A 24,034-nucleotide genomic window follows, 5' to 3' on the forward strand; every position below is an offset into this window, starting at 1 on the left:
GAGGCGATGGGGTCACTGTCCCCAGAGGTGTTTAAGGAAAGACTGGACGAAGCACTCAGTGCTTCTAGTTGACCTTGCGGTGTTTGGTCACAGGCTGGACAGGAGGATCTCGGAGGTGTTTTCCAACTTTTCCAACCGAACCGATTCTGTGATTCCGTGAATTCCCCAGACGTTCTTCCCGCCCGCAGTCTTTAGCATGCGCTCCCGTGCGCCCTTCGCTTGGGGCGCGCTGCCGCGGGCGGCGCAGCTCGGCTAACTTCACATACACCTGTGTATTCAGGAGATATATATATATATATATATATATATATATATATATATATATATATATATATATATATACACACCTTAGTTTTTATGCAATAAATGCATGTTTTGGAATACATATTTTTCAATGTATATGTATATGTATATGTATATGTATATGTATATGTATATGTATATGTATATGTATATGTATATGTATATGTATATGTATATGTATATTCAAAGCAGTTCTTGAAACTCCCTGCTGGTATTTTGTCTGGCGTTCCGGCGGAGGGTGCAGGTACAGAGGGAGGGGACTGCAGCCGGCGGCAGCGCCCGGCCCAGGGACAGGTGCCACGGAAGGGGAGGGACAGTGGGTGCGACGTCCCCGGGCGGAGGAGGAGGAGGAGGAGGACGAGAGCGCGCCATGGCCCCGCGCGGGCGCTGCCGGTGGGCGCTGCTGCTGGCCTGGCTGCCGGCCGGTGAGTGCGGCCCGGGGCTCACGGCCCCCTCCGGAACCGCGGCCCGCCCTGCCCCGGGACACACCCGCGGCGCAGTGGCCGGGACTCGGGAGGCGCCCTCGGGTTTCGCCCGGGGTTAAGGTGGCGCGGGGTCGGGGGAGCGGCGGCGGCCTCGCGGTGAGGGAAAGGGGCGACCCGGTCCGGCCTGACGCTGTCCCCCCGCGGTGCCGTTTCCCGCCCGCGGGGCTCTGCCGAGCTCGGCGCGAAGCCGTGCGGAGACAAGTTTCGCTCCCCAAAGGTGCGGCTGACCTCTCCTAGGAGGAAATGGCCTCCTGCTTCCTGGCAGCCTCCGGTATCGGTCGCGTGCGGCCAGCTCGGCTGGGGCCTGGGCGCTGGGCTCGGACATGGGGGGATCCTCTTTGGCCTCTCGCAAACGCCCAGCCGAGCTTTTGCTGCTGGCTCAGGAGCCTCGATCTCTTGGGGATTTCTGGGGTAGCTGAAGTGCTGCTGCACCTGCTGGGCACCTGCAGGAGCTCCCCTCGCTGCCCACGGGCAGCCTTCAGCCACCAGTGTTCACTCTGCCAAGCTTTGCGGGTTGCCTGATGGCTTCTGACTTACCCTTGGAAATAAAGCAGCCATTTGGCTTCTTGGATGCCTGGGCCTTGGCTGATGATATGGCTTTAAAGTTAATTTTTTCACGGAGAGCCACTGAAGGAAGCAAAAAAGTATGGAGGGTATGCTTGTTTGTTGTCTTGCTAGTTGTGTTCCTGGGAGATGCTCTAGCCAAAACTTGGCTACGCTGGCTCCAGAGCTTCGTGTCTTCATTGCAAAGCCATAGATGTAGCCAAAACTTACTAGATTGGTGGTGTCCATATTTATTCTTTCTAACTAGGATAAGAAAGATAGTGTCCTGCAGTGGAGTAATGCAGTCCACATTTAGGACCCAGCCTTAATTTCACAACTTTTTAGTTTTCTTGGAGGAGGTAAATGAGAAACATTGAACATGCGGCAACATCTGGAGAGGAACAGTAGATTTTCAGTCTCTTTAGAAAATAAGGAACTTACCCTTGAGAAAGCATCCCTTCCATAAAGATATATGGGTTTTGTTAGTAAAAAGCATGCAGTGGTTTTGAATGTTTTATTCTTACCAGAGAGATACTGTTGTAGAAAATCCATGGAAAGCTCTGTTTCCATGAGCCTTGACAAGTCAGAATTCATATGGGTTTCATTTAATTGACACTCAAATCCCGGTTTTGCCGATCTTGAGAGTTTGAATTGGTTTCTTGTGATTTTCTTCATTAAGACCCCAGAGTCAGCTGTTTCACTGTGAAAGCTGAAACAAGATGAGCAGAACTACAGTGCTTTTGAATAAGAGCAACTGTAACTACCTGTCAGCAGTCTGGACCTTGCAGTGCTACAGCATTGTAAAAACTTGGTTTATCTAGAGGTTTGTACATCTGCTGTGTTTAAGTGCATGTGTGTATATCTTATTTTTCAGAAAAGCCTTGGATTCAGGGATTTCCCGGGCTTTGCCCGTGTTTGTGTGGTATTCTTAAGGCAAATGAGTTTGCTCTGCTTGTGCTTTCAGTTGGCTGACAAGGAGTCCCATTTCAAACCAGAAACTGAGCCAGTGCTGCATTGACAATACTCTACTGCAGAATGACTTGCTGAGGCAGCATGCACTTCTGCAGCATCTTTTCCACAGTGTGGAAACTGTGTGAGCTCATATTTGCCTGGAATGTAGAGTGGAGGTGGCAGCCTAAAAGGACACTGAAAGATGCTTGACAAAGACTGATGTTTGCAGTTGTGTTCCAGATGTTACTACATAGCAGTAGCAACTTGTTCTCTTGCTCTCATCCTGAAAACATGGACTAGAGGGAAAATCTTTGAATATATGATAAAAATCAAGTGTTGGTTCATGGAGACCTGTACAGTTGGTACCTTCAAGCATCTCACTTTCCTTCCTGCTTTTTCTTGCTGTCATGCTCCACAATTAAGAAGCAACTAGTACAGCACTGCTGCTCCTGCCTGGTTCTCTGGCATGTGTTCCAAACAGGGCATCCCACACTTGCCCTGCACTGTTTGTATTCCCTTATCAAAGGCAACTGGTGATAACTTTGCTATTGTTAATGACAAGCACAACTTACTGTACTATCAAAGTTTAAATAAGATAGAGATGTTTCTGGAGTATAGCTGAACTGCAGCATAACTTATGAGAAACTTTGCAAATCCTCCTTGAGTATGTTCAGCTGCTTGGATGGAAAGTGCTGTGGAGGTTGTTGGAATGAATACGTAACAAATACATAATGATAGCTTTATTTAAAAGGAAAAAAGGGAGTAATTGATGTGTACTGTTCTGAAGTGGCAATAAACAATTAACTGCAGTGCTACAGCCTGAAAGTTGTATTGTCTTAATCCTGGTCACCACTAGAAAACATTTGATGAGTGTCTGAGCGAGACCTTGATAAAATTCATTTGGTGTTTATACAAACATAAGGCACTGCAGGACTTTTCTGATTAGGATTAAAAGCCAAGGAGGTCCCGTCCCATGTGCTTCTGGGACAGTTTTCCCTATGTAGAAGGAGAACACAGAGTGATGTGCTGCACAATGGCTATCATGCTTTGGAGAAAATAATTCAGTGTGTAAAGAGGGCCAATGAAGCTTTCTTCTGTCAGGGGAAGATGGGGCGGGCTCCTGTTCCAACCAGGGTTTGTAACCCTGGATGACTTCACCAGAGGCACTGGGAGGTTGGTAGGTGCAGGTCCTGCATGGGGCCAAAGGAGGGGTACTTGGCGCATTGCTCTGGTGCAGATGCTGTGATGGGAGGCCTGAGGAGTCTGAGAGCTGACAGCCTCCTGTGTTCTTGTTTGCAGGGTGCCTCTCACTCCTGGTGACAGTGCAGGATGTCGAGCGTTACACCACCTTATTTGCCACTGTCATCCTCAAGTGTGACTACACCACCTCGGCACAGCTGCAAGATGTGGTGGTGACCTGGCGCTTCAAATCCTTCTGCAAGGACCCCATCTTTGACTACTACTCAGCCTGTAAGTGTGAGGCTCAGCTTCCAAGGAATCCCCCTTCAAGTGGGCAGAAAGTGGAAGGTAGACTCGCTGGGGTAGTACAGGTTTTTCACAGTGACCCCTTCCTATGCAAAAACCAGGTTGTGACATTTCCCTGCATTCCAAGGAAATGCAGGTCATGTCTGTGATTTCTTTTGAAATGTCAAGGCCTTATGAGATCACAGAAATCCCAACCAAAGCAGCTCTTTTGTCCTCCTTGTCATCAAGACAGAATATACAGGACAGTTCAGCTGTGGTTGACACAAGTCAGTCTTGGACGCCCTGTCTTATGCTTCAGCATGTTTGAATGCAAGGGCCTGCAACAGGTGGGCTTTAGGATTCCACGGTGGTTGGAGCTGCATACCTGTGACCAGATGTTACTGATTTTAGGAAATAGAAGAAACACATGCATTTTGAAGGGCTTGAAGACTTCTAAGTAATAGCATTTAGTAGTGGTGGGAGCACTTCATGTGCAGATGTTCTGGTGCAGGCAGCTTAATTCAGGGGGGTTTAATATGGTACACAAACTGTATCCCAGGATAACTACTTGGTCCAAAATGGTGATGATCCCTCTATGTTTAGTGTTGGTGTGGCCTCAGCTGGAGTATTGTACATGATTCTGGGTCCCAGGATTTAAGGATAATAAGGTACTTGAATGCATCCAGAGGAGGGGAACAAAGCTGATAAAATATCTGGAAGACACATCTTGTGAGGAGCAGCTAAGAACTTTGGGCTTGTCTAGTTCAGGAAAAAGGAGACTGAGGGGTGACCTCATTGCTCTCTACAGCTCCTTGAGAAGAGGAAGTGAACAGGGAGGTGCTGCTCTCCTCTCCCTGGTATCCAGTGACAGATATGTGGGAATGGCTCAATACTGCATCAGTAGTATACTACTTTACATTTTAGTCAATCCTAAAGTGATCAGACAGTTGGACTAAATAACCTTTGTACATCCCTGCCAACTGAACTATTCTGCTCTGTTCTATTGTTTGTAAACCCTGCAGAATGTTTAGCTAGCCAGCCATAGCATAACCGTACACTTAGAACTGAGCTCACAGTGGGTAGTGTGCCCAAACTCTCCTTTATGCAGTCTGGATGGGTTGGGTAGGCATGTTTCCAAGTGCTCTACAGCCTAGTTCCCAGGTAGGTGGGTCCCTGGCTCAGCTGGTTCCAGAAGAATGTGAGTGCTTTAGGCCCAGGCTCAAGCTAATAGTCCCCAAAAGGGGTTCATACTCCATTTAGGTATAGCAGTGAAAGAGCCTTTGACAAGCTTTACCCTCATCTCTCTTCACTGTGGGCTCTTTACAGAAAATGCTGACTGAATCAGCTGTTTCCCCAAATCTCAGATCCTAAATACTTGGAAATTCAATGTTGGTTTACAATGTGAGTCTGTCAGAAGAGTATTGTATAGAAATTGGCTCTAGCTCTCCATTAATTCTCTTGTGCATCTTTACATTTAATCCTTAGCTGGAATCAGGTGATGGATTGTTTTGTCTTCATGAGCTCCACAACATGTAATGGGATACAGGAGGGAAAGGGAGACAATCCACAGAGCAGTTCATGTATGTGTGGAGATTTTGCTTGGTAGATAAACACCATTTTGTTTTAGTTCTAGTATTCCTGGGTGTTTTATTACTTTTTCTTTTCAGCTTCATACTGGGAGCTGCCTTCCAGGCTACTGCCATTAGCTTCTTTCTACTGTTGTTCTTTCAGTTGTGAGTACAGGAGGCATCTCCTCTGCAGCTCCTGCATTCTCAAAATCTCTGCCATTCCTGTGGCTCTACCTCTGTTTGTTTTTGAGTACTCCAAAGCAACTTTCTGGTTTGAAGCCATGGTTTGTTTTGCTAAACTAAAGCAATTGCACACAATGTACTCAAGAATTTCTCTACTGCTCACAAGAGGATATAAATTGCCCTTTTGAAATAACTTTTGCCATCTCTGATGATGTGTGTTTGTAGCATACCAGGCTGGTTTAGCCCTTGGCCAGGACCCCTCAGACGACTGCAATGACAGCCAGCGGAAGGTGCGCATTGTCATCCAGAAGTATGGGCAGAAGGACCCTGTGCTGGGCACTGACTACCAGCAGCGAAAGATCACCATTCAGAACCGTGAGTGACCTCCCAGGCAGGCAGTGAACTCAGGGATTACCCAGTATCTGGGTCTGCTAAGTGAAGAGAAGCATATACATGGCTAATGTAATCTGTAGCTTATATACTGCACATGGTAATGGAATAAGAGCAGGGAAGGGCCCTGTCCCCAGCTGGCCTGAGGGTGTTTGGAGGCACTACAACCTAAGGCTGAGCTGAGGGTGCCAGAGCATTTTGCTGAAGAGCACAACAGCTGAGGAGCTCAGAGGCTAGAAAACAGTTCATTCTTCCAAGTACTGCATAATTGTCCAGGTGTGTTAAATGCTCCCTGCTGTCTAGATATTGCTCTACCAGAAGAGCCATTGGGATTGCTGACCTAAGAGGGACAGTGATCTATGTTCCAAGACAAGTAGGGTTGGCTTCCAGCAACACAGAAAACATGGACTGGCAGTGAATGCTGTTTGTAGGAGTTCTCAGTGGACTGAAATGAGATAGTTTGAAGGTGATGGCTATGCTTGGGAAGAGGGGACATGCAGTACTCTCTGTCTCCAGCAGGCAGAGGGCTCTTTTTAGGAGGAGCCTGAAAGTAGTGTCTGTCAGTCACAAAGAGCCCACTGACCTCTTGGTCCGTCTCCCACAGGAGCAGACCTTGTCATCAGCGAGGTCATGTGGTGGGACCATGGCATGTACTACTGCAGCGTGGAAGCACAAGGAGATACCTCAGGTGATGCGGACAAAGAAGTTAAGCTGATTGTTCTCCGTAAGTGCCTGTGCTTTGTTACCAAGATATCTCCTCCTGTTCTCCTCCACCCCAAGACATCTCCAGCAGTGGAGAGGTGCTCAGTAAGCTACCATGGCCAGATGCATCAGGATCAATCCTTTTTCTCTCTTTTTTTCCCCCAGACTGGCTCACAGTACTCCTCATCGTTCTCGGTGGTCTCCTCCTCCTTCTGCTGATTGGTATCTGCTGGTGCCAGTGCTGCCCCCAGTATTGCTGCTGCCACATCCAGTGTGGCTGCTGTCCAACACGGTGCTGCTGTAATCAGAAAGGTGAAGTTCAAGCAAATGTGCATCCATTTATAGCTTCTGTCAAGACAAAAGCTTGGCTGGGGGCTTGCTGAGCTCCACTTCCTTTATTTTGTTTAGCATCCATATAAACTGAGACATTTCTTTGGCCAGTGTGACCTCCAAGACCAGCTAATCTGAAATTCGAGGAGGGGATCTCAGATAGATGGAATCTATCTTGCTCCTCTGTGTCCAACTATCAGTAGTTTCTCCCTGCTCACACCTTGCTACCAGCTTCTCTCACCATCCAGAGCACAATCAGTTCCTTTGCCTGAGTAGTTCAGGACTTTCTTTCCTGTCTTGTGGTTCATATGCCTGTGCATGTGAGAAAGGCAAGAAAATACCTTGGTACTAGTCTCCAATCTAGTCTTTCTTTCAAGTATGTTGCTCTGAGAAAAATTACATAAAAATTGGAAATTTCTTATCTGTATGTTTTCTTCAGAGCTGTTCCTTCTACTAGAAAAAGGTATGGTTTGGTTTACTTTGGAGAAGGAAGTGAGAAGAAGGTGGAGAAAGATGGTTTCTCTTGCTGGTCAGTCTTGCAAGTGCATTCTGAAGTTTTGAGGGTCAAAAGAAATTTTGTTGTCTTTGCTTTTATCAGTAATAAAGTTTCTGCAGCTAGACTCCCTTCTTTTAGTAAGGCTACAGATTGAATTTTGGCTGTTAATTTCATATAATCTCTGCATTCCTGTAACTGAAACTTGGTTAGCAACTAGTAGACTAGTCTCCCTGAAGCTTATACAGTCTGACAGTAACAAAATGCAACAAATGTTTATTTATCATTGAAATCCCCAGGTTCTTTCCCAGATGCTACAAGGAGAGGATTTATGAACAAGGATCTCTGATTCATATTTACCTTTACCCTCAAAACAGCTATTTTAGCTTGGGTGTTAGTAAGCGGTGAGAGTTTTAGATTTAAGCTTAATTTGCTTAGCCCTTGCAAAGAGTGAGCAGAACATCCCTTCTGTTGCTAAAACTGAAACTAAACATTGGAGGCCTTACACGTTGTCATGTAAATTGTGTAGTGTTGAGAAGGCAATGGAAATCTGGCAGAAAAATCAATTTCTGTGAAGGGGGAGAGAGGTGATGAGAGACACACATCTCCAGAATTCCTAGTTCTCAGCAAAAAAGAGATTCAGAGTTTGCATGAGCTCTTTTCTGTTTTTCTGTGCTGCAGATTATAGCTCACTCCAGACTGCTGCTGTTATTTCCTCCTGTTAAAGAGGAGGAATTCTTGCAGGGTTTTCTAAACTTCTCCATGTTCATGAGAGAAGGTACAGACATGTCCAGCCTCCTTGACTGGATGCTGGATTCTGTGTCTGTGAGTTCCATCCAAGCTGCCTGCCCTCTGAATCCACTTGGCAAAAGATCCTTGTGCCTGCTCCTCTCTGCTAATACTGCTAAACTGCTTCTCTTTCCTTCTTCCTGCCTCTTACTTACTTTTTTGCACTCCAAGAAATGAACTGGAGGCCTTAAAAAACCACAAGAAGATAGATTCAGGGGACATCTTAAAAACAGGCTGAGGAATGACATTCCATTCAGCTGAAGAGAAGGCAGAAATCCTCACGTGTGTAGGATCACAGGGTGAGTATGGGTGCTTCCTTCCCCGCCGTTGGCCACTAGAGGACAGCGTGGATCTGCTGAACAGTCACAGGTGCCAGTGAGACAGGCACAGGATAATCCTGGGGGCTGTGAATCACGCCATTAACGAGCATGGGTTTGAAGTGAGCGATAAAAGGAGTGCATTGTTTGAGTAATTCAGGATTGATGTACAGAAGTATTAGAAATGCCCAGGAGCAAGCCAATTACATTCCCTGTGGAAAGCTCTGAGAAAAGCCCATCAGAGTAAATATACCTATGACCTCCTTCTGTTCCTATTTGTTCCTTTTCTGCTGTGGACTTCTTCCATTAATGAATCAGGGAAAAATAGGATATACTTGCACCTGGGTATCACTAAGTTGCAAAATATTTTATTTTTATACTTGGTCTGGCAGCTGTTGAAGTCTGTCAAAGATGGAGAACAGATTTTTCCAACAGAGTAAATGGAGGGAGCAACACAACTTTCTGGCAAAGCAGGGTAGGAGTTTTGGAATTAGGGTGAATCTGATCTTCCTCAGATAAATACGTTCACTTCAAAAAGATCTGTGACTTCTGTTTTGAAAATGGGAAATCAGAGTATATATTGGATTCAAATTGGAAGGCAAAGTATCTGGGGAAGGAAAAGGGCTGATGGTAGTGAAGGAAGACCAGGACTAATTCTGGATTTGTTCAGCTGTAGGGAGAAATCAGGAAATGACAGGGAGAGGATGACTTTGGTCCTAGTGACAGCCTTCCTACCTTAAGAGGGAGAATGCTAAGCAGGTGTGCCCACAGGTGCTGGGTCTCTTACTCCTCAGGCAAAGACCAAGGTCAAAACCCCAGGACACACACTCGGCAGGCTCTAGGGCGTTAGAAGAATAGGAGAGGGAGAGATAAGGCCTTCCCCTTCTGTTTATCCTACTTCTTTGTATTCTTTCTCTCACCCTCTAAATTTGAAATGTAAACTGGAAGGATATCCCTTGGAACAAAAAAAAAAAAAAAAGAATCAACTTTGACATAAAGTTCTTGGAAGCTCCTACCTCAGACCACACAACTTTGAGGATACCAGATTATTAGGATTAAAACTCCTGAACCTTCCAGCTTTGTACTTCCCTCTGGTTGAAGCCAGACTGGGGAGAGTGAGGGAGTTTGCAGTGGAGAATTAAGTGGAGCTGGAAAAACTGTGGAGAAAAGGAAGGATGTGTTGAGGGGCATGGTCAGTCCTTTTGCTGCAAGTGGTGCTCTGGATAAATCCAGTTAAACAGCTGAAGGAGGACATGTTTAATAACTGGAGTGCTACCTAAAGTGGAGGGCTCAGTCCCAAAGATTGTGCAGTCTAAATGCTGCCTACTGCAGTGAACCCAGGGGATAGAATTAATTGGAGCTTAGCTGTAGCCTGGTTTCTTAAAGAAGTAAATCTTATGCAGTCAACCTGTCTGTCTATCCCTAGTCTCTTTCCCTCCAATAGCTTTTAATTTCATCAGCCAGCCTCAGCCAGATTGATCAGAGGGGTAAAAGTCTCAAAGGCAATTATGTTCCTATCTGTTTCTTGACCTGTAATGTTTTGCTCATGCCTGACCAGACAAGAGGCTGCAGTAAAAAGTCTGTCACTTCTGAAACTCCAGGAATATCATAAAAGAGAATGTTTTTAAGGCACTGTTGCTGAAAAGCTACAGGCAGTAATAACAGACAAACCAGGTTTTGTAAGATCAGGGACTTGCAGAATTTACTTGCTTGTAAACTTAAGTTTGGATTGATTGTGGTAAAAGAAATAAGTTTCTGTAAGATGTTTTTAGGTATTCCCCCAAGAGAAGCAGCAATGAGCTATGTTCTGAAGGCAAGTGAGCAGTTTATTAGTTACTTGTCTGTGTTGAGGAGGTGAGATAGAAATGATGAAAAAAGGGAAGTGAAATGGGAATCTAACCCCACAAATAGATGTCTGGAGTTAGCAGGGGTGGAAACTGTGAAAGAGAGAAATTTCCACTGTTTGCTCTTTTGGCATCATGGACATTGCTATTCAGAGCAGGAAATTTAGTTTGTTCACCCCTTTGACCATACTGTCTCAGAGGATTTAATTTTAGTAGTCATTCTGAGGTAAATTACGGAGTGACAAGAAGAGTGGTCAAAAGACTAGAAAGGGAAAGCTGGACAGTGCACCTCTGAGTGCCCTCTGTGAAACACAGAGAAAATGATGAAGTGTAGAGTGGAAAATATGATCTGGACACAACCCACATAATGGTGGCAAGGAAAGGTCTCACTTAGTGGGAAATCAAAGCCAAAACTTGGAAAGGGGAAAAAAAAGGGGAAAGATCCAGTGATGAGCTGAAAGAATTTCGAGAGAAAGAAAACTGTTGCATGTCTTGATTTAAGAAACATTGTTTCCCACCTTTCTGCAGCTCTACTCTGTAATGACAAGGCAAGTAGAAGTTTTAACTTACTATCTGCTGCATACTTAGTGTTATTTGTTTCCCAGTTGCTAGGACTGGAATCAGAATGTTGGGCAGTAAAGCTTTTCTTCTATTTTAGGTACTTTTTTGAAGATGTACAACTTTGTATTGGAATTCCCTGTGCTCTGTTTTACCTTCATCATGGGGCGGAGAGAGATTTTAATTTTGTGAACTTCCTGTATCCAAAGGCTACAGCCTTTGAAGCAAAGTGGTGTGTGATCTGCAAGCTGTGCCCTGTGGAGAGGTGCTGTAAGCTTTCTTTTTCTTTTGCAGTGCTGGAACGGCACCAGTTCATGAAGCGGGCTCAGGCACTTGCACCTTGGTTATCACACAACATGTTCTACGGAGCTGGTGACAGGAACTCAAAACTTTCCTCTTACCAGCTGAACCCCCTGCTGCAACAAGGTGAGACCATAGGCATCATTTCAGAGGGAAATCAGGGTGAGAAACAAGTAACTTCTTTGGGAAGTTTGGCATTGAGGCTTTAGCCTCTCTACAAGAAAAGAGAGAAAGATGTACCTAGCACGGCTGCATGTCCTAGAATGACAGCTCTGCCACATCTGCAGTGCACCATAAACTTGTCTGGGTACATAAAACCAGCCTGTTATCTTAAGTGTCTTGCTGGGCTCAGTGCTGGGTGGATCAGTTTAACACTAACTAAGGTGTATCTGTGCTACACCCCAGTGACTGCAGGGTAAATATACCCAGCTTATCTTGCTTTGTGTGGCAGAGGAGGGTACTGTCTCTTTGTTCTGCTGTGCTGGTCACGGTCAACTCCTTATAGCCAAAACTGACAGGACAAGTGAGGTGCAATTTGTTTGAGTTCTTATCAAATGTCTAGTCTTCAAATGATTAAGGGCAAACTGCCTTCTGTGCAACAGATCTAGCCTGCATGCAGCAAAAAATGAAGGACTCTTTAATGAACCAGGAAGAATTTTCTTCTCCATTTGTTGCTTATATCTGTACGTATGTGTGCATACATATAAACATTTTACTTATTTTTGCAGTATTTCTCCCAAATCAATGAAATGCAAAAGGAAATACTATGGTCTTTCTCTGATTATTTGTAAATAAAATATGGTTTCTGTAGCCTGTAGGAAAAAAGTGTTCCTCTAAACACACAGACTATATTTCCAGGTATGCTGGACTTCTTACCTGTGTACTGCCTAAAACATGTTAGGTCATGCTGCAGTTTATTAGTTACTACTCTTTGCACCATACCTCATGTGGTCTGGATGTGCTGGTTGTGGTGCCTGAGACTTGTGCAGTTCTTGCAGTGAGGTGGAGCGCGAGAAGAGAAGCAAATCAGCCAGGATCATGAGTGCAGACGGGCCTTCTCTTCAGTGTTTCCTGTTGACTTGCTGTGTTCTCCTGTCTTTTTATCCTTAGATGTATCTCTGCAGAATAGTCTTCCACTGGTGCAGCCACAAGCCCAGCTTTCCCATAACAGCGGTGTTTTGGACTATCTGGAGTCCGAAATCCAGAACCTGAACATGTCCCAGCTGCGGCCGCCCTCCCACCAGCGGCAGGCTGTGCAGCCCAGCCTGCTGTCCTCACTGGGCTCCGACATCGTGCCGCCTCCTCTTGCCGACCACATCTCCTCCATCCATGGGAGCAGCAGCTCCTCACGGCCACAAAGAGCTGCCCGCACCCCCAGGCCCTGGGACTCTGCTGCAGAGGACAGAAGGGAAAACCAGAGGTGGCCCTTGCCTTCCAGTGGGGATTCTCATTCCAGCTACAGTCAGGAGCCCTGGGGCAGGCAGCGAGAGGATCATCCTCAGAGGCAGAGGACAGGTGGCTACAGTGGCAGGCCCCAGCACTCCAGATGGGATGTGTCACCCCCACGCCAAGCCGAGAGGGGCAAGGGCAGCAGCAGTTTCTATCCAGAGGAGACCAAGGAGCGCTCGGGCCACCATCGTGGTGGGAGGCAGGAGCCCGGGGCAAGGCGAGAGTACGAGCACCATGCTGGGAGGAGCAATTACTCTGGCCAGAGGCGGCACAGCTACTCCCCGCCCTCGTCTCGCCGGGGCTCGTGGAGCTCCTCAGAAGAGCAAGTCCGGGTGCCAGTGTCAAACCGCCGGCGGAGGAACCACAGGTCCCGGGAGTGGCCAGAAGAGAAACCGCCCAGTTACCGCTCCCTAGAAATCATCCCAGCTCAGGACAAGAAGCACAAAGGCAGCGCAGGGACCCGCTCGGTGAGTCAGCTGCCTTTGTGCTTTCCCATCTGAGGGAAAAGGTGGAGTTTAGGGAGTGAGAGGGAATGTTTTCTGCTTTCTGTGGCCTGTTGTCTTTCAAACAGAGGCCAAGGAGCAAGGAGCTCTGCACAGCATGGTTATGATGAGGCTGCTGAGTACCCAGGCTGCTGAGGCTGCCTTTTGTCAGGCACTGCCTGCATCTAGTGCGTTTAGGGGCAAAGGAAAAAGTCAAATCCCTGGAAGTGTTCCATACCAAGCTGGATGGGGCCCTGAGCAACCTGGCCTAGTGGAAGGAGTCCCTGCTCAGGGTGGGGGAATTGGAACTAGGTGATCTTTAAGGTCCCTTCCAACCCAAGCCATGCTACAATTCTGTGATTCTGAAATAAATTAAGTCCCCTACAGGGTGACATGTTATATTCCTGTCCCCATCCAGAGGCTTTTGGGATCTGTGTATATATTGGTGTTAAAGTAGCTGTTTTGGTACTGACTGGGGAGAAAGCACTTCCAGACTAGGCAGCAGCATCCATCCCTCTGTAACCATCTCTGGTGCTGGTTTACTTCTGATTTCTTTTAAAATGTGCATGATATTTTTAATATGGCACATATGGGAAAACATCCATAAAGGGACATGAAATAAGCTTTAAGGTCATGGGTGGCACGGATGTGTCATTCTATAGTCGAGGTGGAGGGGATGACTCCTTTGTTTGGACTTCTGAGAACTGAACATACCTTCTGTGGGCAGTCAACAGCTACTGTTCACAGCTCTTCTTGTCAGTTTGCACTGGGATTATACTTCAGGTAGCAACCTAAGTGTGAAAAGCTTCATATCCAATTGCTAATCTCCAAATTAGACAGTGTATTCCTCCTGAAAAAAATGAAGATTCTTTTAAATAAAAAAAATGTTAAGTGTCCCTTGTCACACATATGCAGAATTTTACCAAATGAGAGTATTTTGAGGGGCAGTATGTTGCACATTACCATTTTCTTTTCTGTGTTGTGGAGGGAAGAGCAATTCTAGTTCCAGCTGGAAGGTGTATATGTATAAATGGTTTTTGTTATGGTGCTCAGAGCAGGTAGGAAGACATAGGATTTTCTTTCATCATTCCTTGTTCCTGAATCTTTTATTTTCTCTTGCAGGACAGAGGAAGTTCCCACAGTGGAAGAAGCATAGTCATTTAATGTCAGTACTGGGAGAACTAAGATTCCCACTGGACTCCTCCTAGTTTTTCTACTATTTAGGTTGGCATGGCTGCTTTTGATTGAGCAAATAAACAGCAATAAAAGGTTGGGCCAACGAACCCAGTGGTTGGGTTTGTTGGAAACATTCTAGTAGAAACAGCAGATTTTGAAAGTAAACAGTGTATTCCAGTCTTTAAAGAGAGTGTATACCAGTCCTCCTGATTAAGTGCAGTGGCACTGCTATGAGCCCAATCTGTAGAATGCTGGTGCAGGTTCCAATGTTCATGGAGTTGTAAAGTCACAAGACAATAGAATGATTTAGATTGGAAGAGGCCTCTGGAGGTCATCTGATCCAGTCCCCTGGGAGCTTTGTGGGGGGAGGCACAGCATCTTTCTAAGGCCCTTTGTTGTGCTTCAGAATGTGTAATGTTTGTTGCTTCTGCCTGGCTGCTCAGCATAGCTGGGACAGTGGCCTCCTTTTGTCCCCACTAAGCCTCTCTCCCAAACAGGAGGATCATGGTATCATAAGGTCTCTGGCATGTCTGCAAATTGTCAGATATCTGCTCTTTACTGACTGAGAGAACCTGTTCTACTTTGAGCCTAGACCTTGTGCCTTAAAAGATACTTGTTCTATCTTTTCATCCAGACTTGAATTTATTTGTAAACTTAAAGGGCTAACTTTACAAATAATTGTTCTTCCCTACAGGGACTGAGCAAAGTATGACTACTCTCCTTTACACCATGGACCACAATTTCCTTTACTTCAAGGAAGCATGGTTTTGGTGAATATATCTTGCCTAAGCCATGTACTCTTTTTCCATACATTTTATGTTCTCCCTTTCCTCTCCGTGCCATGTATCATATACATGGGGTGGGATAAAGGACTCTGAAGAAGTCTTATATCACTGTTTTTACTACTGTCCTTGGTCTTTACCCTGACACACCAACCCTGCATGGGCAGTGCATCTGATCTGGAGCTGCACTGTAGCGTTTCCTCAGTTCTCACCCTGACACTAGAGTACAGAATTGAGACCAGTTGTGAAGGAAACCTTGTCATTTCTCCTTGATGAGATTAATCCATTGTTTTAATTTAAAATGTGCTAAGAAACAGAAGCTCTGTGGATGCTGGCTGCTTCCAGGAGAAACTGTCTTGCCAGAGGCACTTCTTGGATTTAAGAGACTCCAGTTTGGCAAGGAGCTTTTGAAGAATCTTGTGAATTATTTTGTAACCCAGAGGCACTGGAGATTGGCCAGTACCAGTGACTGTCTTGCCTAGCTTATTTCCCAGCCAGTGCCACATGGGACCCTGCTACTGTTTGTTCTTTAATGTCCTAGTTGCTGGTGTGCTTATGCTTTTCCCTGGAAAACTTGGAGAGACTTTCACTTTGTCCACCTCCTTTTTTTCCTCTTCTTTGGACAATGATGGGAAACATCACACTTTGAACAAATGGTCCTAAATGGATATCCAGTGCAGTTGCTGGTCGACCAGGGCTACTCCAGGGTGCTCATCTTCCTACAGTTTCTTGGCTGAACATGCTTATTTGTAATTCCTGCCTATGGAGATAAAGCAGAAGGATGAAGGAGCTTCTCTGGTTGACTTTGTCTCAGCACTGAAGGCCTACTTTTTGAAGATAGAGGGTCTCTTTGCCCACAGCTGATGACTATCGCAATTTTTTTAAAAAAGAGCTAAAAGAGTAGCTCCAATGTTTGAATTCAAGAAAGGAGGGCTGTAATTAGCATAGTACTTGTCTGCATTAGGTCCAGACTGAACAATGTGAATTGACCCATGAGTCACATTTGAAATATAGGGAATTGTGTTTGCAGAACTTGCAAAGCTAGGATCACTCTTGAGTCTATCACTCATTGTCTGTGGATCATTTTTTTCTAATTTTATGACGTGCTTAGGATTTTATGAACTACCTTTTTGTATGATGGACTGGTATTTTTATTAGTTAAGAGGCATTTATGATGAGTAAAATGACAGAATATTATATGGGGCTGCTTCTTCCAAAACTAGCAAGCAGTTTTGACATTAGCTTTACCCTCTGCTGACTTTTAGCAGATAGCAAGGGCCCTGCAGATTCTACCCTTGGAAGCTGAATTGGTTGCTTGGAATTTGGCTCTCTCCTTGTGCCTCCAGTAGGTTCATACATCATGCAGGAGAACTTTTTCCTGTCCTAGCCAAATGTCCAGGTTTCAGGAAAGGGCTGCCCCTTTCTCCATCAAAGAGTAGAGGCTATTTGAGACCTGTGGTGAGATCCCAAGATAGTTGCATGGTAGGAGTTCACTCCTTCACATTCAAATGTGTACAAGCCAATACATATCCAGCAAGTTTTCCCAAGAGCAGGAAGCTGCTTGCACTGCAAGGAAACCAAGATGACTCTCTCTGTAACAGGAGCAGCTGCTGGAGTATGAGCACGCTAACAGCAGAGGTGGTGCTTTCGAATGCACATCTATGAAGGAGCCCTCCATCTTTATTTGTTCCTCTAGTCCCCATAATTGAGCTAGGGTGACTAATTGTGGATTGTGAACACAATTCACAAACTGTGAAATATGCGAGGTTTTATCTATATCATACTTGATTTCCTGTTCAGTCACTTTATTCATGTTTATAGAAACACTAAACAAAACTCTTCAGGGAAGATTGATTGTATCTCTGTGTTAATTTTGTAATTTCTTAAATTGTGACAGAAGTAGATTGGGTGATCCAGCAGGGAAGCAGAAATGATAGCAGGCTCACTGGTCTGCAGACCACTGTGGTTCATAAAACACCAGTTGGTGGGCTGTGAAATAACAACAAAGGAAATCTCTCTTTGTGTGCTTTACAGCTTCAAGCAGACAGAAAAGTGGGAAGGAAATAGGCTCAGCTTTAGATGCTTATTTCTGATTTTAATTGGCTATAAATGAAACCCATTGTGGCAGCATCGCACAGTGCAATGTGGACCCTTTTGCTGTAAGCTCACAGGGTCTTTGACTTTTTGAGAGAGAGAGAGAACTGAGCAGCTCCAGTACAGCACACTGAAAGAAATAACAGCAGGAAATATTCTAGCCTCATTCTTTCTACATTGCAATTTATTCATGATTCATTTTTTAGCCATTCCAGAGAGCTGATGTTCATATGTCACCTCATTTGTGATGGAAAAAGCTGAATATTTCACCTATGGGAGTTATTGCTATTCTAAACTTTTGTTCTTCCATTCTTGTTGAAAGAACAAGGAATGTACCTTACCCCCAAATAATGAATCTTCTGTCTTAGATAAAGTGCCTTCATAGCCACGTGTTTTTGCCTAATTTAAAGTAATGTAATGAGTAAGTGATCATGCCACGCAGGGCCAGATAAGGTCACCCATGCTGCAGTCAGCTGCTTTCTACCTCAGACAAGAGAGGCACAAGAGAGATAAAGAATCATGTAATTTTTCTTTGATTAAGAAAATACTTGCAATATCTGGCTTTCTTGCTTATTTGCAGAGCACCCTACCATTCTGGAATGCCATTCCAGGAATGGGGGGCAAGGGCTGCTTCTGTGCAATCATTGATATGATCTTGGCAACTGCCCATTTGGCACTAGAAAGCGCTGAAACACCCAGTTGCTATCTCTGGGATTGTATTCATGATAGCACTGCCTAAAGTTAGGCAGACTTCAGGGCCAGGGAACTTGCCTTGTATGATAACAGCCACAATGCAAAGCTCTGCAGCAGCATGAATCACCACACAGGCAGCTGAGTCCCTTCTGTTACTACCTCCTGCAGCACATCAGTTTAAAACACCCACTCAGAGCTTCCCATTTGTTGACCTGACATAAGAAATAAATAACACTTGAGGTTATATTAAATTAACCCCTCCAAGGAATGACTGCTCATTTCTGTTTCTGCTAAGTGTAATGCCTATGATGTGCCTTGCCCTGGTCTTTTGAATGTTATTCCAGCTGTAAAAGATTATAAATGTGTAGATTCTCTTCGATGACTGTAAAATGTATAATTGAAATATAAGAGAACTTTCAACCAGTTGCTCTAGTGTGTTCTTCCTAGGCCATAAATTGCTTTTTAGTGTTTGCACCAGAAGTGGAACTGAAAAGTGTCTGTTCTTATTTCTTGAGTTAACCTTTTTATACATCAGTAAGAATCTTCTGTTGTTAATTTTTTGGACAAAAATGCAAAATGGTTTGTTCGTATGTAGGATTTTTCCCCCCTTATTTTGGAGACTTTTTTTTCTTTGTTTTTCTAAGAAAAAAGGTCATTTGGATAAATAACTAGAGAGTGGGAAAATGTGTGGAAACCACTAGCAGCCCTCTTCAATGATGTGACTCATTGTAGCTTGGCTGCCATATCTGTAAAATGAGAACACTTACTGTTTGGTTCTAATGCATTTGGAGCACTATGAGAGGAAAAGTCCTCTAGAAATCTTGTTTGGTTGATAAATGAAGGTACTTGTTGAGCTTTTCGCACTTCCCACATGTGAGAGTCACCTAAAATAAGTGGTCAACATAAGAATGGAAATCTGTTTGGTCTCATGCAGTAGGCTTAATTTGTGTCCTCCCATTCCCCCAGCTGATGCCCTTTATAGTTGAGTGTTGCAGCCTTTCTGTCTCTTGCCCCTGTCTACATGTGCCAAACACAGGTGACAGGACCTTCTGGAGACCCAAGGGGCACTTGGAAAATGAGCTATGGGAAAACATTCCCTACAGCAGCAATACAGCCACTTTCTGACTGGGCCTGGGGAACCTATGTTACCATAGAATCTTAAGAATGGAAGGGACCTTACAAGATCATCTGCCTTAGGCAAGGATACCTTCACTAGACCATGTTGCTCAAAGCCCCATCCAGCCTGGCCTTGAGTACTTCCAGTGTCCACAACTTCTCTGAACAACCTGTTCCAGTGTCTCACCACCCTCACAGTAAAGTCTTCCTTGCATCCAATCTAAATCTATTCACTTTCAATTTAAATGTTTCCCTTTCTCCTGTCAATACAAGCCTCGGTCAAGTCTTTGTGTTTCTAATAAGAACCCTTTAAGTATTGAAAAGCTGCAGTAAGGTCTCCCTGGAGCCTTCTCTCCAGGCTGAAGCCCCAGTTCTTTCAGCCTTTCCCCACGGGAGAGGTGTTCCAACCCCATGATAATTTTTTGTGCAACTCTGGATCCACTCTAACAGCTCTGTGTTTCTTGGGCTGGGGATCCTGTGGCTGGACGTTCTTCCTGGTAAGGTCACAGAATTCACAGAATTACTAGATTGGAAGAGACCTTAAAGATCATCAAGTCCAACCCATAGTTTTGACAGCTGTCTCAGGTGTATTCTCATCTAGTCAGCCTGTGCAGAGTTGGTCACGGGGAAAGAAGCGTGAGAGGGGTGCACACCTCTGTGCACCATTTGGTTAATGCATTTGCTGTTAATGGAGAGGAAACTGGTTGTAGCAGCTGCAGGTAAGTGCCAACAGAGCAGTGGGGTTAGAGCACAGGAAGAGTGGGAGCGAAATTTAGCCCAGCTGTAGCTGATATTAATGTGAAGTTTGGTCAGTTTATGAAAGGGGCCTCTATGACATGGCTGCCTGCAAAAGTAGGGGGCTCAGTGACCCAGAAGCTGCCTTCCACAACACTTGGGCTCAGGTCAGACTGACCCTCCATTACCAAATCTCAATAACAGGTCCAGAGTCCTCCACAGCTTCTTGCCTGTCCCACTGAGCTGGATGTGCTTGCAAAAGAGCAAATGGGGAAACAAAGCAGGACCTTTGCCCCCTTGCTACCACTATATTAGCTCTGCATAAATGCCGGGGTCTCAGATGAGCACCTACCTCAGCCTGAGAAAGAGAGAAAGCAGGACAGGTAAGAGCTGAACTCTGTTCTGGTGGCTTGGACTTCGTGACTGGTGTATCTAGCTCATAGACCAGTGGAAGTATCTTCTAATGTGCCCCTTCTGCTACTGTGAACTGAAGTGTGAGCCCTGCTCACACTCCGTAGCCAGGAATGGTGCTGAAATAGAGGAGGGTGGGAGTACCTGGGGCCCCCTGCTCTGAAGCTGAGTGATGGATGCTCCATAAGACATTCATAGGGGGGTCAAGCCCATGGTGGGAGTTGCAGAATTTCAGTGTTGGGAGATGCATTACTTTTTCCCAGGTGCCTTCACCACAGGGACTGCAGGTTCTAAAGTGGGTAAGAGCATCTGTTTATGCTCCTGGGAAGCAAATTTCTGCCTTTTGTGTACACGGAGAAAAACTGGCTTGGGGATTAAAAATCAAGGAAGGGTAATAAAGGAACAACTGTGCAAATATCTAGTGAACTGGGCGGTAGCTTTTGGAGGTAATCTGCGCAGAAGGAAATAAAAATGGATGGAAATCTCCTTACTGGGGGATAAGGCAGAACATTGACTTGTAACCACCTGGTACAGGATTTAGCAAAGCAGTCATATATAATAGACTTTCAGCCTTTTTTGCCTTTGCAATTCCTATGTTCAACGTTTCATTCATGTTCCTCTGAGTTATGCAGCCCCCTAACTGGGGGCATAAATAAATTTTAATTTCTTAACAGCTTTTTAAATGCAGTGTGTTTGGAAACTTGTTTAGATATAATGTCATATTTTCAGTGTGCCAAGTAGCAAATTCTTACTTTTTTAAAAGAAAAAAGTAAAGGAAGTCACATGAAGCTAAATTTTGCATTCATTCACTTTTGGGAACTTGTTCTGCTTAGGCTACTGTCTGCTACATTAATCCCAGAGTGAAAAAGACAAGGGAACCTAGTTAGCTACTTGGAATTTTCCTCAACTAAAGCAATACAAAGTACTCAGATCACTGGGTCACTAAGATGATCATTGCATGTCATGTACTAACTAGCACAATGTTCTTTAGAGCAATTTACCAAAACAAATCAAATGAAGAAATCCCACAATATGAATTTTTTAGTTGTTTTTAAGCATTTTGGAAACCTATTCTGACTTCTAGCACTTTTACTGGTTTGCTCAGTGCTGAAACAGGATTTTAGCTCTCATATAAAAGAACTAGCTTTAACTGCCCATATTTCTTTGGGCTCTGAAAGTATTTATTGTGGATATTTGTGAATATACAAAGAAAAGATAACATTTTTATACTGCCTTTTCCTCACTGCTTCAGAGGAAATGCGCACGATCTTTCTGTTCTTGTCTTTGTTTACTGGTTAGGTTTGTTGCAAAAATCTGATGTTTAACCAACGTTTTATTTCTCTGAAAACAACCCAAACACTGTATGCTGATTCCTGCAGGTCTCTCTGTGTAGAGAGCAGAACTGGTACTCAAACCATGCTGCAATCCAGGGCATTGGTGATAGCTCTGATTCTGCTCCTTGGCACCACTCTCCCCGGTAAGTCTGAAAAGCTTTGTGGTTTATCTGAGACAAAGCTCAGCTCTACAGCTTCTCATTCATCATGAAGTAGGAATGAAGCCAAATAATTCAGTTGAAGACCATGAGCACACAGTGCTTGGCAGTGTGGAACCAGTCAGTAGAGACCTGGCATGGAAACTGCCCATACTTGGTGCAAATACTCTGCCGTGGAAGGTCTATGACTTAGATACCCATGACTGGGTGAAGAGAGTGTACTGAATGCTGTAGAGCAAATTCTGGGAGAGCTTCTGGATCTCAGAATTTCAAATCTCTTCCCCTGCAGCTGGGGGAAGATACCAGAGACACAAGAGACATGAGAAACCTCATGGGCTTTTACCTTTTTTCTCAGAAGTGCAGTCAAAGTCCATCTTTGAGAAAGACCGTCGTGAGTTGCTGGCCATCCCTGAGACTATTGCATCTTACTTCTATGAAGCTGTGAACAAGGTGTCCCCTAAAGTCAGCCAGTTCTTGTTGGATACTGTCCAGAGTCCAACAGTTATTGCGGCCAGGTATTGAAAGCTCTGTCCTAACACTCCCGCAGCCATGTGTGAAAAGGGAGAGGGAGGTGTGGGAGAAAGAACAGCTATCTCTGTGGAGAGATCCAAGGGGAAACTAATCAGCAACCAAAGCCTGATGTACCAAGGGAGCGAGGTGCTGGAAGGGGGGGTGAGGTGATATGGTCTGCTGGTGAAAGCTCTTCCCAGGGAGGCACATTGCACACAGTGTTCACAGGGATGGCAGATACTGCTCTCTGTCCACGGGTAATGAGAGAGGAGGTTGCTGGCTGATGGGCAATCAGCTCCTCTGGAAGGGTGCTGCAGTGCTGTGAGGGGCTGAGTACTCAGTGACAGACCTGGCTCTAGCTGTGCATGTGCCTTGCTCAGCATAGGGGAATGAGTTTCCTCACAAAAGGAAAAATATGATCACTCTAGAGACAGTTTCATGTAACTCATGGCACACAGGTACTGCCTATTCCTGTCTTCTGAGGAAAGCCCCTCTAGGACTGCCGAGGAGCTCTGCACTCCTGGTGACAGGCAGAGCGGTAACTACAGGAAATGGGAATTGCCCTCACATACTTGTGTGTCTTACCACATACTCTGTTGTCTCCTGCAGACAGAGAATCGCGAAAGAAGCAACCAAAATCAGTATAATGTTTGAACAGATGATTGAAAAAATAAAGAACCTGTGGTACACAAGAGTCCTAGGCTATTAGCCAAATTAAGACAAGTCAGCCTTTCCTGATGTGAGCGTGTAACACCCTCCAGCGTCCTCTTTCCCCCGGCCCCCCCTACGGACCAAGATCAGTCAATGAGACAGAATCGATGCTCCTCTTACTGCCACTAGAGGGAACCCACCTTCAAAGACCAAAAGATGGAAGGCGTCTGCTGAAGGCACCTGCTGAAGCCTCCCCAGAAAAAAATCAAGCAGCTGGGCATGGGGAAGGCAATATAGAGATTCTTCTGTAGCCAAATCTTGAAAATTAATTCCTCCTGAATGGCTTGGTCATTGCCCCTCTAATAAAAAAAATGTTGGTTGTTACACTTCCCTAAGTCTGTTGTTTGTATTGAGCATTATGGAATCTTACTCGCCTTGGCATCCCATTCTGCTGAGAATGAAGCTGTGATTCACAAGAAGTGTTTGCAGGCAATGCTAACAAACCCTGAGTGTTCAGGCACTTTTAACTAAGCTCAGATTTCTCTTGGGTGGAGGAGGCACTACCTGAGCATCTCTTAGAGTAGCCACAACTGATTGTGCTCCTTGGTTAGGTGGGAAGCAAATAGGTGCACCTGTATCTCGTGTCTGAAGATTTCAGATAATTTGGGAAAACAAATGCCAGTAAATTAAACTGTCCATCAACCTAAACTGGACTTTGGAAGTGTAACTCATTGGTCAGAGAGGCTACTGAATGAGCTTTTCCAAAGGAGAAATGAATGGAAAATTTCTCACTATCTTGACCAGTTTATGAGAGGGGCCTATGCCTGGCACTGTGTGTGAAGACCTGGCAGGTCCTTGTCAGTCCTGTGTAACTGCATCGGCCCAGATGCCCACACTGGACAGAGAAATCTATCTTCTTTCTCATTAAGCAAGCAGAAGCAAGTAAGAAATTTTTCTGAATCACAGCAGGAGACTGTGGCATAGGCTAAAGCAAGTCAATTGTTTTGTTGTTTTGTTTTGTTTCTTTAATTATCAGTCAGATCAGCTATAAGCTTGCACTTAACCATTTGCCTGGAATAAAATCCCCTCATTTTCTATTTTCTTTGTCCCAGCAGCCCCTTTTTACCATCTGCAATCATAATGAAATCAGGGTCTCCATGCAGTGCAGCAAGTTCTTCCTTGTCTGATGGCTTCACTAGTTCTGCAGAGATGTTTTGCAGGTT

The 24,034-nt window shown here is 45.0% G+C and overlaps 2 protein-coding genes across 2 annotated transcripts; both read left to right on the forward strand.

The window, feature by feature from the left end:
* The first annotated feature begins 559 nt into the window (after positions 1 to 559).
* On the forward strand, positions 560 to 18,311 carry ILDR1 (immunoglobulin like domain containing receptor 1). Its single transcript, XM_005486190.4, has 8 exons — positions 560 to 728; positions 3,582 to 3,752; positions 5,723 to 5,872; positions 6,492 to 6,611; positions 6,755 to 6,901; positions 11,215 to 11,346; positions 12,331 to 13,136; positions 14,274 to 18,311. Exons 1-8 carry the CDS (start codon positions 674 to 676, stop codon positions 14,313 to 14,315), a joined length of 1,623 nt encoding a protein of 540 aa, XP_005486247.2. The 5' UTR covers positions 560 to 673; the 3' UTR covers positions 14,316 to 18,311.
* A 1,131-nt stretch (positions 18,312 to 19,442) lies between these two features.
* Positions 19,443 to 23,186, forward strand: LOC102074825 (apovitellenin-1-like). The gene is made up of 4 exons (XM_026792817.2): positions 19,443 to 20,130; positions 21,538 to 21,635; positions 22,006 to 22,165; positions 22,770 to 23,186. Exons 2-4 carry the CDS (start codon positions 21,575 to 21,577, stop codon positions 22,867 to 22,869), a joined length of 321 nt encoding a protein of 106 aa, XP_026648618.1. The 5' UTR covers positions 19,443 to 20,130; positions 21,538 to 21,574; the 3' UTR covers positions 22,870 to 23,186.
* Positions 23,187 to 24,034: the final 848 nt, after the last annotated feature.

This window comes from Zonotrichia albicollis, chromosome 2 (genome assembly GCF_047830755.1).
Source record: "Zonotrichia albicollis isolate bZonAlb1 chromosome 2, bZonAlb1.hap1, whole genome shotgun sequence".
NCBI lineage: Eukaryota > Metazoa > Chordata > Aves > Passeriformes > Passerellidae > Zonotrichia > Zonotrichia albicollis.

What these genes read in the sequence shown, in the direction of transcription:
- ILDR1 (XM_005486190.4), top strand. Translation starts at nt 674, where the DNA reads ATGGCCCCGCGCGGGCGCTGCCGGTGGGCGCTGCTGCTGGCCTGGCTG. An exon ending in CTTTGACTACTACTCAGCCT is followed by an intron (nt 3,753 to 5,722) that starts GTAAGTGTGAGG and finishes GTGTGTTTGTAG; the next exon opens with CATACCAGGCTGGTTTAGCC. An exon ending in AGTTAAGCTGATTGTTCTCC is followed by an intron (nt 6,612 to 6,754) that starts GTAAGTGCCTGT and finishes TTTTTCCCCCAG; the next exon opens with ACTGGCTCACAGTACTCCTC.
- LOC102074825 (XM_026792817.2), top strand. Translation starts at nt 21,575, where the DNA reads ATGCTGCAATCCAGGGCATTGGTGATAGCTCTGATTCTGCTCCTTGGC. An exon ending in CCTTGGCACCACTCTCCCCG is followed by an intron (nt 21,636 to 22,005) that starts GTAAGTCTGAAA and finishes CTTTTTTCTCAG; the next exon opens with AAGTGCAGTCAAAGTCCATC. An exon ending in CCAACAGTTATTGCGGCCAG is followed by an intron (nt 22,166 to 22,769) that starts GTATTGAAAGCT and finishes TGTCTCCTGCAG; the next exon opens with ACAGAGAATCGCGAAAGAAG.